Genomic DNA, 15,494 nt, shown 5'->3' with positions numbered 1-15,494 from the left:
AGGAATAAGGTGGCAATGAACATTCTCCTCGATTGTAAGCTCTAACGAGCAGGACCCTCTGTCCGATTATCTTAGTGCGTACCCCACTTTACTTGTGAGAACAAGAAGTCAATTTCTTTTGGTGACTAAAGAGTGTTTATCCGTGTTCATGGCGGATTGGAACACAAGTCTTATCCTGCAGTACGTGGTGGTTCAAAATATACATCTCTCGCCCTCTTTTTGGACTTTATTTGTTTTAGATATTTATTTCTGGTACTTATATAGTGCTATCAATTTATGCAGCACTTTACATATATATATTGTACAGTAACATCAGTCCCTAACCCTCAAGGGGTGTACAATCTAAGGTCCCTAACTCACATTCTTACACATACTAGGGCCAATTTAGACAGGATCCAATTAACCTAACAGCATGTCTTTGGAGTGTGGGAGGAAACTGGAGTACGTGGAGGAAACCCATGCCTACTACCAGGGAGGTGGTGCCGTGGTTGGGATTTGAACCTACGACCTCTCGCGCTACCAGGGGGAAGTGCTAACCATTTATCCACCGTGCTGCCCAATATATATATTTATTGTTTATTGGTGGAAGCACTGTTTTTATTTATTTCTCTAGTTGAGAGCCCATGTGAATGAGCCCCAAAGGATTAGTTAGCTTGGCTATGTAAGTGTGAAGAAGTTGTGTAGGTATGAAGGTGCCTATATCCAGGGATCCCAGAGGTGTTTCCAATTAGAGTGGCACTCGTGGTATCTGCTGCAAGCCTGTTAGTCTGCTGGGAAGACATGTGGGATCAATCAGAGGGCTGATGCTGGCTTTGGGGAATGTTGACAGCCCGATAGACACAGACAGGGCTCCGGTGACAAGAAGAGCTCAGCAAATCAAAGGCGGACAGAGGAGGGAGTGAAGGAAGGAAGACTTAGGAGAAGGCAGGCACAATCCGGCAGCTCAGCCAAGGAAAGAGTGAGCGGAAAGTCGAGCGGAGACAATAGATGTGAAGGGAGGGAGGACACAGCTCAGCCTGGGATTTTCTGCATATTTTGGGGGGAAGAATGGAGAGGAGGGAAGAAGAGTGATCCGCAGCTAGCACTATGTTCCCGATCATCCTTGCCCAGAGCCAGCAGCTGGAAGAATAGTTTGGGATCGGGAAGGGTGGGGAGTCCTAGCACAGCAGTTGTCTCCTCTTCAGGTGACCATGTTCCGCTTGGCTTGGCTTTGTTGCTGCCTGCCTCTGCTCCATGGCTGGACAAGTTTTCAGCACCAGATCCCGGCCACTTATAGGAGTTCTTCCCAAGTTTTCCAGATCGCTGCAGAGAGCCCTGCGCTGTCAGAGAGCGCGGAGAACAAAGTGGAGAAGTTGGGCCAGTCCTTCAAAAAGAACATCAGGAGGTTGAGGGAGAAGAACCGGCACCTGGACATGGTCTTCTTGGTGGACGAGTCTTCTAGTGTGGGCCATGCCAACTTCGTCAGCGAGCTCAGGTTCGTCAAGAAGCTGCTTTCTGATTTCCCAGTGGTGCCTTCTGCTACCAGAGTGGCCATTGTCACCTTCTCCTCCAAGAACAATGTGCAGACCAGGGTGGACTATATCTCCAGCAGCCATTCTCACCAACACAAGTGTTCCCTGCTCAACAACGAGATCCCAGCCATCACCTACAAAGGTGGAGGTACCTACACCAAGGGGGCCTTCCAACAAGCTGCGGTAAGAGGTTCACCACCTTCATACCAACTTCTCACATTGATAGCACAGAATGTCAAGTTGTTTTGTACAAGGTTATAAAGTTCTCATTAACTCCAGGCATGAAAACGTTCACTCAAATATTCTTTTATAGCCACAACACATATAAATCCACTTGCGGACGCTAAATGCTGTTGCATCAGGGGTGGACTGACAACTCATGTCGCCCCCGGGCAATAGGGGATCATAGGGCCCGTATGTCCTTGCCCACACTCAAACCACACCCAAAAAAGCTTATTAAGGGTACCAGGGGCATCTCATGGGGTCCCTACTGACCCCAGGCACTCGGGCGATGCCCGAGTTCCCAAATGGTCAATCCGCCCCTGGATGTCAAATTACTAAAATCGGAGCATGCAAAATCTGGTGCAAATTGAACAAGCTGAAGTTAAGAGGCTGATTGGCTACCAGGCAAAGCTACTCTGGAATATGAATGCTCCAGTTTTAGTAAATGTCTCCCATTATCTTGCATGTGTAGCAGGGACATCATTACTGTGTTGTACATACCCTATGCAGAAAGCAGGGCTATGGGAGGGGACCAGCAGGTCCACCCACTACAGGTTGTAAGCTAAAATCTACAAGAGGGGGCGGATTCAAGACTGGTCACTCTGCACAAGCAGAAAGAGCAGCAATGACTGGTCTTTAATAAAGCTGAATTCAAGTGGAATTCCAGTTAAATTCTAACCAAGGCTAAATCTACTTCCACCCCCATTCTAAGACTATTCTATCTACCCTGTAAAAGAAAGGATGCCTGTACTTATAAGCTGCTCTGGTCTGGCCATAGAACTGAGTCTGAGCACTGGCTCAGGTGTAAAGGAGAAGCAGCGACAATGGCTGAGGAACATAGGTGATGACATCACCCTTAAATTTACCATGGAGCAGCCCTTGTCGACTGTCCTTCCACACTTAAGCTGGCACTGGAAGCCTGTCATGTGACCAGAGCACCCTCAGAATAGGTAAGTATACACATCTTTTCTTTTACAGGGTAGATAGAATAGGCTTAGAAAGGGGGTGGAAGTAGATTTAGCCTTAGTTACAATTTGACTGGACTTAGACTTTAAAGGTATGATATTTTTTTGGCATACTTACAATGGGCCAGCTTGGACCAATGTAAGTGTAAGTAGTCCATACCCGGCGGATCCCCGTGAAAGCCAAGAATACAGTGATCCTTGCTGTCTCTCAGATCCCATGCCATAAGGGATCACTCACTTGGCACATGAGCCATTCAGAGAATGCCTTATATTTTTCTCCATTACCTTAGGATTTAGAAAACAGTGTAAATCACTGCAGTAGCAATGTAGTAGTTCTCTGTAGTAGTTTTCAAAATACATGACATAGCACCATTCCGCGGTCACACGTGCACACACACATACAGTCATAGGCTACCTTTCTTAAAGTGATATTACCGGTTAAAATTAAGGAAAAAAATAACATACATATTATACTAACTTGCTCTGTGCAATGGTTTTGCACAGAACAGCCCAGATCCTTCTCGTTTGGGGTCCCCCCAGTGCTCCTGGCTCCTCTTCTATGAGCATTCATGCATGCTTGTCTGAGAGCTCTGCTCTGTGTGTCCATAAGACACACAAAACGGGTTTGGTTCCTTCTCTGCTCCCTCTTCACTGGCTGTGGGTGACAGCAGTGGGAGCCAATGGCTCTTGCTGCTGTCTCTCAGCCAATTAGGAGGCAGAGACCTAGGAGAGCAGCTGCTCTCGTGCACATCACTTGACCATGATCAGACTGGAGTAAGTATTGGGGGAGGGGCTGCGGGGGCAGATGCATACTGAAAGTTTTTTACCTTCATGCATAGAATGCATAATGTGTGTTTCACTTGAGCTGCCAGAATTAGTTTTTAAAAACAATACAATATACGAGTACAGATACCAGAGTAAAAATATTTACAGATGATGGCAGGAAAAATATCACTTCCCAAGATACATTTAATAAAAGATAGTCATTTGTATTATTATTTATTTTTAATTATGTTATACATTTGTTTAATTTGTTTATATTATTTTTGTTTAGAGGGGGCCCCTTCTGTTAAGGGGCCCAGAGCAGTTGCCTCTTTTGCTTCCTTATAAATTCAGCACTGCCCATAGGTATGGAATATGTATACTTGCATTGGTCCAAGCTGGACTGCTGTAAATATGCAAACAAAAAAACATACCTGAAACTCAGCTTTAATGGAAGGTCCTGCATAGAGGCAAAGTTTCACACTGGATTAATGCACAAATCACAAATCAAATTAACACACAAATCACGGTAAGATTCAATAGGAATATAAATGTATCTTGTTTGTCAATGTGGTACATTGCATGTGATTCGCACAGGAACTGCACCGCATTCCTGTGCAAATCACATGCAAACTGTGTGCAATGCGATTTAAGCCATATATTACCGTATGTATGACTCAAATCGCACCGCATCCGCACAAAAAACGTGCAGGACCCTTTTTTTTGGTCTGCACTAGAATTGGATCGCATGGGTATTCACACCTATGTGATCCGATTCTGCACCTCGCACCGCGTTTTGCGTACCGATTTTGGGGTGTTTTAACTTAACATATACACCTGTAGCGGTTTGCATGAACAGGGTGCGATTGTGATGCGGGGCGGAATTCGCACAAAACAAATGCTGAAAATTCCGGACCGGATCAGTGTAAACCCAGGCTTAAAGTGTATTAAATCGAAGAACCAAAATTGGATTTATTGCAGGCTCATCTTTCCTTAGATGTGACTGAAATGGTTTTCTTTCTTTTGTGCTTTTTTCTTCTTTATTTTCACCTGGTAATCCTGCCAGGAACACACTTCCTGTCCTAAGGTGATAACCATATTGTATTAGGCTAGGTTCACATCTGTGTGGGTGGTGCTGCTGCAGATACGCATGAAAATCCATGCAGGCGCACCACCCGCTCAGAGAAATGTGGACCCACGGGCAGGTGCCATTAATTCTAATGGCACGCCGTCCGCACGGGAAAAAGAAACCGTACTGGGAACTGAGGTTCCCATGCGGGTTGCGGTTTCCAAAGAAGTGCAAGGACTTCTTCCCAGCGTGTCACAGGGCACAGGAGTGCATTCAAATGAAAGGACTCTCGTGCCTGTGCAAAACGTGGCTCGCACAGCCACATATATGTGAACCAGGGCTAAAGGAACAGCATTGTCATCCTAAGAGGGGCGTGTATTAAGCCTACATAACATATCCCCCTCCCTATAACATGGGTGGTGGTATTTTGTAGTCAGTGAGGTAGCTAACTGAAAACATAGTTAACCTCTTAATGCCACACCTTCCGCCCCTTTAAGGAGTTTTGGATGCTTCGAGGCTAGGGGGGTTAGATCATGTGATGCTGTGATTGGCTGTCACAGTGGTCACATGATCAGACAGCTCCGGATCGCAAGTTGCCGCAGGGCACATGCTCTCGGCACATGTTTGTTTACATTTGGCTACAGGGTGAAGGCCCACCCGCTGAGAGGCCACGTATTTGCGTACTGTCAGCACACACGGGTTTATTTATTTATTTATTTCAGGTACTTATATAACGCCGTCAATTTACGCAGTGCTTTTACATATATATTGTACATTCACATCAGTCTCTAACCCTCAAGGGCCGTACAATCTAAGGTCCCTATCGTACAATCATACATATACATATTAGGGACAATTTAGACAGGATCCAATTAACCTACCAGCATGTCTTTGGAGTGTTGGAGGAAACCGGTACTAACTGATAACTGTCTGCAGAGGAAGATTACAGGAAGTTATCAGATAATAGGATTCCTGGATCGATGAATAACTTTTTTTCTGATGAACCGATATAATAGAATGCTTTTAATTATATATTTACCTAACCATAAGACAGCCCATACATTGATCTTTTTTTTTGTCGTTCAACCAGCAGATTTCCTGAGTTTGATGTGGATGGGGGAATCCTCCAGCTGTGGTATTGTACTCTGACAGTGGGGAGTCTTCTCAACTCTCAGAATGCAATGCTATAGCCAGCAGCATTGGTTGTTCAGGAAAAACCCAAAAGGCTGGTTGTACACAAGTCAATCGATAGATCAACTCATGTACAACCAGCCTGCCCATACATGGATCAAAATTTACATACATGGTCCCTGTTGAACCAGATGAATTTTAATCCATGTACAGTCAGCATAGGTCTCTTACAGGTGGTGTTACTGCAGGTGCTGCTATCTGTATAATGAAGTTTAAAATAATTTTTTTGTTAGAATTTATATACAATGTAACCCCTTTATGCCAGCTGCACCCAGAGCTTTAGATAGGCTTTGAAGGCCAAGGCTGGTAGAAGGCTCCTGATGTTTCAGCACTGTACTTGGCTGCATTGTGCTGATGTAATCAGGAGGCATAGTGACAGCTTGGTCACAGTCCTAGGGGGTGCTGATGGAGCATGTCTCAAATCTACATAACGATGCATATATTCTGCAGCTGGGTGTTGAGTCCCATCGACCCTGCTGCTTCATCCATGCATATATTGATTGTAAACAGGGTAAAGCTGAAATTCAGAAATTATATTTATAAGGGTGATCTCACACAACTGTCCTCTGGTTAGCAGGGGATCCGTACACAGGTGAATCAGGGCAGAATGGAAATACAGTATATCACCTTTGTGACATCTATGCCTGTTCAATTTTGTTCTACCATTTGCAACCAGACCTTTTCAGACCCATGTTGGACCTATGAGCGGCCGGATGAAAACAGACTTGTGTCCGTTTACACCAGACTGTCATATTTAGGCCCAGAAAAATGGAAAAATCCTTTTTCACTTTTTTCTGGTTTTCAATGGACCTGGAGGTAAGTGAAGGTAAAAAAGTACACATCTGTTTACGTACACCTGCCTTTAGACTTACATGAAGCTTCCCATCAGGTCTGTCTGAAAAAAAGACCTTGCATTAGTCCAGCTTGGTTACCTAGATTTTTCCATGTGTTACACCTGGAGGGCTGCTGGAGATGCAGACATTCACTATAGTAGATTGTTCTATATGCAATCAATGCTGGTCTCTTTTGGGTGTTGCTCAAGCAGACTACCATCTGTATACTGAACACAGGGAATCACTCCCTTTGCACCTTCTCCCTTCAATGATGTGTCTTTTATTTTGTTCAGTCAGTACAAGACGTTCTCAGATTGGATGAGGCGAAGGTCATAACATCAGCCTTGTCATATCAGAGAAAAGAATACAAGGTGTTCTCACAATGGAGGAAGTGTCAGGAGTGCAACTATGTTCATTATACAGATGCCAAGTCACTTGACAGCACCTGAAAGAGACCTATGCGACTGTGTATAGGGCAGGCTGTTACAGTGAATTTCTGCATCTCTATCGACCCTCAGGATGTGAAATATGAAGAATAAAGCCAGCCATCGATGGCTGATTCAGCAGGGACCAGCTTACATTCGAAGTATGTATGGGCAGGCTGATTGTTGCATCGGTCAACTTGGGTATAACCAGTCTGTGCAATTTTCTGTGAGATTATTGCAAGCGGCTATAGCCACTGGCAGTAATGATTGTGTGTTCTCTTGTTGGGGGAATCAAGCAATTTTCTTTTCTGCAACCCATGGTTCAAAAGTGCTCTATCTAGGGCCAGCTTTAAATGTAACCAAGCTGGACCAATGTCAGTTTAAAAATAGATTATTCCTGGAGTTCAGTGTTAAAGAATTCTGCTTCTTCCACCCTCCTTAAATGAAATCGCAGATGTAACTTTTTTTTTAAATACCTTTTTTGGAGAGTGAAACTTGCGCGTCTTTCTTTCTTGCCTAGGCGAGATGAATATCCCCCAACTGCCCAAAGCCTCTTGAAATGTTTTGATCACATGCCCAAGGAGGCTTTGGGGGCAAAACAGAACACAATGCGCATCATCTGGGTGCTGGCTGCAGGAACCTGAAAGAGACAGCCATCTCCTGATGCTGCAAGCAAAGGTGATAGTGGTGCACAACCCACATTGTGGTAGCCTTCTGCAGATTAAGCTGATGCAGATTGGCTGGATATGTGAATATGGGTTTTGAGAATAACTGAAGAAACCAGGTATCAGGGAAAAAAAATACAGAGGGGGATGAAGTTTCTCTTTATATAAAGCCAACACATTTTTTTTGTTTTGGATAGATTGAGGAAGTGTTTCAAATCCCTGTCAGGTTTTTACTGCAGGCTTTGTATCCAGTGAGGAAAGTCACCCCCTCTCTTTGTCCTCCTGATCACTGTCTCCAATACAGAAAGTCATGGGAAATCCTTAATATAGGGTTGTAACAGGAAGAGAAGGTGAGGGGAATCTTGCAGTGGGGAAACATGTTCTGGTTAAAGAAAGAAAATATATAAGAAGCACGAAAAAAGCAAGATACGCTTATTTACAATCCCAAATCCCAAACAAAATAAAAAAAATATAAACAACCCGTGGAGAAGAAAAAGTTATTAGGGGGTTATTATAAAACTGCAGTATGCAAAATCTGGTGCTCTGCAAAGAAGCCAATCAGCTTCCAGGTTTTATTTTCAAAGCTTAATTGAACAAGCTGAAGTAAGAAGTTGATTTGCTACCATGCACAGCTGCACCAGATTTTGCACTCTCCAGTTTTAGTAAATCAACCCCTAAATATTCTAGTTAACATCTGGCTTATGCCCACAGTGCCAAGGGTGATTTTACCATCCTTCCAGTGAGATTTGGGGAATGTTGAGACGCACAAACCTTGAGAGATGACACCCAGCAAAGTGCAGGGATGGTGATATAACCCCTTGCTTTACGAAAGCCAGGGGTAAGGTAAATATATATATATATATATATATATATATATATACTGCTCAAAAAAATTAAAGGAACACTTTGAAAGCACATCAGCTCTCAATGGGGAAAAATATCATGCTGGATATCTATACTGATATGGACTGGGTAATGTGTTAGAAATGTAAGGATTCCCCATCGTTTGATGAAAATGAAAATTATCAACCTACAGAGGAATGAATTCAAAGACACCCTGAAAATCAAAGTGAAAAAATGTTGCAGCAGGCTAGTCCATTTTGCTGAAATTTCATTGCAGCAACTCACAATGGTACTCAGTAGTTTATATGCCCCCCCCCCCATTCTTGTATGCATGCCTGACAATGTGGGGCATGCTCCTAATGAGACAATGGATGGTGTCCTGAGGTACAGTATTTCCTTCCAGATCTGGACCAGGGCATCACTAAGCTCCTGGACAGTCTGAGGTGCAACTTGGTGGTGTCGGATGGACCGAAACATGATATCCCAGAGGTGTTCTATTGGATTTAGGTCAGGAGAGCATGAGGATCATTCAATGGTATCAATTCCTTCATCCTCCAGAAACTGCCTCCATACTCTTGCCATTTGAGGGCGGGTATTGTTGTGCACCAGAGGTGTTAACTCTCCAGCGCCTCCAGAGAGCCAATGCCAGGGGGAGGCCAGGGGTTCAGGTTTGTGAATGACCTATGGATAAAGTTCTGGAGATTCAGCCCTCCTCAGCTAGGGAAATCAACAAACTGGAAGAAAGCATACAGGTGGCAAAAACACCTAGCGCGTTATCCAAGGTTTTGTTAAAAAGTGTAAAAAGACAAAAGACATATTCACAAACATAGCGCATATATAAAGCGTATAAGGCCACAGAGATGGCCACAAGGATGGTAGAGTGTTCAACTGGTGGAGCGGTCATCCCACTGACTCATTTCTGAGATGAATCCCTTTTCTCAGAGCTATGGCCAACCTGGGTTGGAGCCTTACTATGTATGTATGTAACCAGTACCGCCTATAATGAAGCCCCCCCTTTCCAAGTTCAGAGGAGGAGGGGATCTGTCAAGGTCCTACCTTTTCCCTGAGGTTATGTTACTCCATGTGCTGGCGTCCATCTTGGATTCTGCTGTGCATGATGGGAATCCTTTTATGCCTTCAGGTTTCTGTGGCCCATCCCCCAGAGGGGTGTGGCTGATGACATATAAGCCTGTGGCCCGCACATGCTCTTTGCACTTGTGTCTTGTGTCTTTGTGTTGCTATTACTCTGTTCTGACTCTCGTGACTCTCCTGGTATCTGATTCGGCTTGTGACTTGACTATTCTTTGTATTCTCCTTTGATCTGACCCTCTGTTGCTGAACCCGGCTCGTGACCTGTGATTCTCGTCTGCTGTCCTGTACTGTTTTGTCCTGCTGTTGTTGACCCCGGCTTGTCTGACTACTCTTTTGTCTCTTCCACCAGCTACACGCCATTGGCGGCGGCCATTACCGCAGCTGAGGTGTCTCGGGGGCCGCGACCTGGTTCCTGGCTGCGTCAAGTCCATCCCCACCATCAGGAGCCCTGGTGAAGGGCAGCCTGGGACTTAGACTCCGCGCCCTGAGGGACTTCGGTCTGTGGGTGGTGGTTGTCGTCAGCCAGTGCGTTACATTGTTAGGCCTGCCTGTCCGTTCCTCAGCCCCTGCCCTGACAGGATCATGGGAATTAGTTGAAACAATATATGCAGAGAATTAATATACAAATGGTACAAATATAAATATACAGTAATACCTCGGTTTACAAACGCCTCGGTTAACATAATTTTCGGTTTACGAATGAAAATCCATTGAAAATAATGCCTCGGTTTACACATTTTTTACAGTTTTTTTTCGCAATACGAAGTGTATGTCGGTACCAATTTTTAAATGCTTTTTTTTTCTTCACTATAGCTCACAGAATTAGCTGTCACTTTCCCCGGAGTTAATGGAAACTTTGTTTCTTTTAAGAAACTAGAAGGAAACATTGTTTCTCTTAACTCAGGGAAATAAACTAAAAGAAAACTTTCTTTAGCTGGGGGGAAAGCTGAATTTCTGAGCTATAGTGAACAAAACAAAAAGCATATCAAGGTTCTGGAGTGGCCTAACCAGTCTCCAGATCTAAATCCAATAGAACATCTTTGGAGGGAGCTGAAACTCCGTGTTGCTCAGTGACAGCCCCGAAACCTGACAGATCTAGAGGAGATCTGTGTGGAGGAGTGGGCCAAAATCCCTGTTGCAGTGTGTGCAAACCTGGTCAAGAACTACAGGAAACGTTTGACCTCTGTAATTGCAAACAAAGGCTTCTGTACCAAATATTAACACTGATTTTCTCAGGTGTTCAAATACTTATGTTCAGCAGTGCAAGACAAATAAATTCTTTACAAATCATACAATGTGATTTCCTGAATTTTTTTTTAAACTCTGTCTCTCAGAGTGGGAATGCACCTACAATGTGAATTTCAGACCCCTCCATGATTTCTAAGTGGGAGAACTTGCAAAATCGCAGGGTGTTCAAATACTTCTGTTCCTCACTGTATATACATATATACAGTATATATACTATATATATATATATATATATATATATATATATACACACACACACACACACACACACATATATCATGAAAATGTAATGTATAGCAGCTTATCAGTCCTTAAATGAAGTGGCTGCATTAGTACATTGTATGCAGCCGAGCCGAAATCTCACATATTCCACCATACAGGCTATCTTCTGTCATCCACACAACCCTTCCTCCTTATGTAATATAGAAGAAGGGAGAGGGAGTTCAGGGAGGTGTTTCTAATCCAAAGCAGGAGAGTAGCCTAAGATGACAACACTACTCCATGGACATGGTGCAGTGAGTGAGTGTTGACAACCTAAGACAGGAAGGCAGGCAGAATTGTAAAGTTGAAAAAAAAAGGAAAAAAAGGAAACAAATGCACCCACTAAAGCTAAGGACTGGTAAACTGAAATATATAAATAAAGGAAACAAATGCACCCACTAAAGCTAAGGACAGGTAAGCTGAAATATATATACAAAGGAAACAAATGCACCCACTAAAGCTAAGGACTGGTAAGCTGAAATATATATATATAAAGGAAACAAATGCACCCACTAAAGCTAAGGACTGGTCAACTGAAATATATAAATAAAGGAAACAAATGCACCCACTAAAGCTAAGGACTGGTAAGCTGTAATATATATATATATATATATAAAGGAAACAAATGCACCCACTAAAGCTAAGGACTGGTAAACTGAAATATATAAATCAAGGAAACAAATGCACCCATTCAAGCTAAGGACAGGTAAGCTGAAATATATATACACAAAGGAAACAAATGCACCCACTAAAGCTAAGGACTGGTAAGCTGAAATATATATATATAAAGGAAACAAATGCACCCACTAAAGCTAAGGACTGGTAAGCTGTAATATATATATATATATATAAAAAGGAAACAAATGCACCCACTAAAGCTAAGGACTGGTAAGCTGTAATATATATATATATATATAAAAAGGAAACAAATGCACCCACTAAAGCTAAGGACTGGTAAGCTGTAATATATATATATATATATATATATATATATATATATATATATATATAAAGGAAACAAATGCACCCACTAAAGCTAAGGACTGGTAAACTGAAATATATAAATAAAGGAAACAAATGCACCCATTAAAGCTAAGGACAGGTAAGCTGAAATATATATATACAAAGGAAACAAATGCACCCACTAAAGCTAAGGACTGGTAAACTGAAATATATAAATAAAGGAAACAAATGCACCCACTAAAGCTAAGGACTGGTAAACTGAAATATATAAATAAAGGAAACAAATGCACCCATTAAAGCTAAGGACAGGTAAGCTGAAATATATATATATACAAAGGAAACAAATGCACCCACTAAAGCTAAGGACTGGTAAACTGAAATATATAAATAAAGGAAACAAATGCACCCACTAAAGCTAAGGACAGGTAAGCTGAAATATATAACATTTTTGCTATAGTCCGATTTACACTTGAAACACGTGAATGGGGCAGTTTGTAATTACCCTTGGGAGACTCAACAGAAATCCATTCGAATAGGTGTGGGCGGGAAGTCCGACTGCATCCGCAGCTATTCACAGTCGTTCACGTATAATATATACCTGGAATTGAGTGACCATAGAAGCTGTCTCAAGTGAGAATGGGACCTTGGGTAAAAATATTCTGCCAGCAGATAATTTTACCTTGCTTTGGCGTGTATGGTCTGATTTAAGTACAGTGGAAAAAGAAAGGTCACAGTCCTGGCCGTGCTGTCTGGCAGGTATGCCTGAATAACAAGAATGGAACAGAATCAAATCATTTGGCAGTCAAGACAGTTCCTGTATATGTATTATAGCGTTGTACGTATTTTGCTGTTTGCATAATGCAGAGCATTTATGTAGGCTAAGGTCTGTTTAGAGTTGTGTTCTACCCTTTTCACAAGGTAAATGTGGTCAAATTATACCAGAAAATGTTGTATGCACCCTAAATGTGCCTACAAAGGTTGTTATAAGAGAAAAATAAATGCAAGGGGTGAGCGGACACAAGGGATGAAAATGATATCTTCTCCAGTTTGTTTTACTTCAAGTGTACATCTTTCTAACACATTAAACTGTTATTCTGAGTTCAGCAGATGGAAGTGTATCTTCTGCCAGAAGTACCTCTAGGGATACACTTACACTAGTACCAATGTCTACTCTTTACTGAGGTCTTGCTGTATATTTCTTTCTGGTGAAAAATAGTTACCAATATATTTGGTGTATAAAAAAAACAAACTGATGTTTTTAATGAACTATAGACTTTAAACATTTTCTGTCATTGAGGAAGTTGTGCAATGATTCGAGAAGAATGTCAATCTGACTATTAAGTCATTTTTGTAATTACGTCATGTTATCAGCTTTGTACTATTTAGTTAAAAGTCAAGTAAAGCAGTTCACACAAATCAAATAGCTAGTTGTAGACAGTGATAATGTTAAGAGGATCCACATGATAGATGTTTGTTAACAAAGTTTTATAAAAGCACTTCATAGTTCATGAACTACATATGTTTTGTACCCTGTCATATAGTTTTTAAAGTTGAAGCTTAGTTAAATTTTTTTTGGCTACAGCTTTAGTCACATAACATACCTGTAATGGAGTGTATTCCACATCTTGTTCATTGTTTCTTAGCATAGATATCTTCTCTCCGGTGATGAGAGGTCCTCCTCACAGCCCTGAACATCTGGCACTATAAGGGTTATTTTCCTCGGCAGTGTATGGCATTGAAGACGTCTCGATGGCCACCCGCCCCCATATCTGTCCACTCTTCCATTCATAATAACCCTTGCATTTTTTTCACTGAATGCGACATGTTCTGTGAATTGGGGTGGGGGGGAATCCTGTCATTTATCCTGCCTTTCCTATTCACAGAACATTTAGCAGTGTTCTACAGTAAGGGGCCATTAGTAGGACATGGAATACACTTTATTACAGGTAAGTTAAGTGACAGAAGCTGTAGCTAAAAAAAAAAGTTAACTAAACCTTATCTTTAAAGTGTTACAAAAAGTAAAGCATGCTTGTGATACTCACTGTGGAACCTAAGGCTAGGTTCACATCGGTGCAGGTGGTGCCGCTGTGGATCCGCGCGAAAATCCATGCAGCCGCACCATCTGCACAGAGAAATGCGGACCCGTGGGCGGGTGCCATTAGTTCTAATGGCACGTCGCCCGCACTGGAAACCGCAATTATACTGGGAACCGAGGTTCCCGTGCGGGCTGCGTTTTCCAAAGAAGTGCAGGGACTTCTTCCCTGCGTGTCACGGGCAAGGGAGTCCATTCAAATGAATGGGCTCTCGTTCCCACGCAAAACGTGGCCCGCATGGCCGCATATGTGTGAACCAGGGGTTATTCCTGCACATTGTGTAAAAAGGCTGTTTGACCCTGTCTTCTCTGATCCTCCCCTGCTTCTACTGTCCCCAATCCATCTGCTGATAGTACAGAGCTCTAGGAGTCACTCTGCTCATGCTCCATTTAGTATGCATTGCTAGAGATTTTTTTTTTCTTGGCAGAGTGCATGTGATCAGAACAGGGCCAATCAGCAGTGTCCAGACAGAGGGTCAGGGGTTATGCAGCCTCATAGGACAGTCAGAGTAGAATATAAACTCCTCCTACACGCTTTAACTAGTGCGTAGCTGGACACTGGTAGAAGTCACAAGACTGCTATATAATGCTGATGAGAAAAGGCATTTAGCAGTTTATATTTACTACAATAATTGCATTTCCATGTTGTGTGTACTGTGGGAAACCAGATATAGTGAATGCAGGGTCCTGGGTTTAGTAACACTTTAAATGTACTCATAAAGTAACTTTTGATCTGCAGATTTATAGGCTAAAAGGGGTAAAGAAAATAGGTTAGTAAAGTTTATGTAAAAGCACACAAGCACAAAAATTACATCTAAAACCTATTTACTGCTGATGAGAAAAGGTATTTAGCCGTTTAGATTTACTAAAATAATTGCATTTCCATGTTGTGTGTACTATGGGAGACCAGATATAGTGAATGCAGGGTCCGGGGTTTAGTAACACTTTAAATGTTTTGGGGTACAGCTTTAGTCACATAACTTAACTGTAATGAAGTGTATCCCATGTACAGCTTACTGCTCCTCACTGCAGAAGTCTTTTCTTCAGTGAAGCCAAGTCCTCATTACAGCACTAAACTTTGAGAGCTGCCCCTGCATTTCCTCTGTCCCCCCCCCCCCTTTCAAAGAACACATTACATTCTGTGAAAACAATACTATATGAAGGAGAGGACAGAAAAGGGAGGAGGTGGGGGAGCTTTTTCAGTGCACCTGAATGGCAACCAACCCCATGCAGCCCCAGACCTTCAATGCTGTGAAGAGGACCTAGCTTCACTGAAGAAGAAATTTCTATAGTAAGGAGCTGACAGCGGTACGTGGGATACACTTCATTACAGGTAAGTTATGCGAATTAAG

At 42.5% G+C, this 15,494-nt stretch overlaps 1 protein-coding gene across 1 annotated transcript in view; it reads left to right on the top strand.

The window, feature by feature from the left end:
• Window positions 1–847: 847 nt before the first annotated feature.
• SVEP1 (sushi, von Willebrand factor type A, EGF and pentraxin domain containing 1) overlaps window positions 848–15,494 on the top strand; it is a 476,820-nt gene continuing 462,173 nt past the window's right edge. The window contains exon 1 of the mRNA XM_089674706.1: window positions 848–1,694. Within this exon, the coding sequence (XP_089530832.1) occupies window positions 1,191–1,694 (504 nt within the window). The 5' untranslated portion in view covers window positions 848–1,190. The remainder of the gene's footprint in view (window positions 1,695–15,494) is intronic.

This window comes from Staurois parvus, unplaced genomic scaffold (assembly GCF_062004578.1).
Source record: "Staurois parvus isolate SC_StPar_1 unplaced genomic scaffold, SC_StPar_1.0 ptg000012l, whole genome shotgun sequence".
In the NCBI taxonomy this organism is placed as follows: Eukaryota; Metazoa; Chordata; class Amphibia; order Anura; family Ranidae; genus Staurois; species Staurois parvus.
This window is presented reverse-complemented; position numbering and strand designations above follow the sequence as displayed.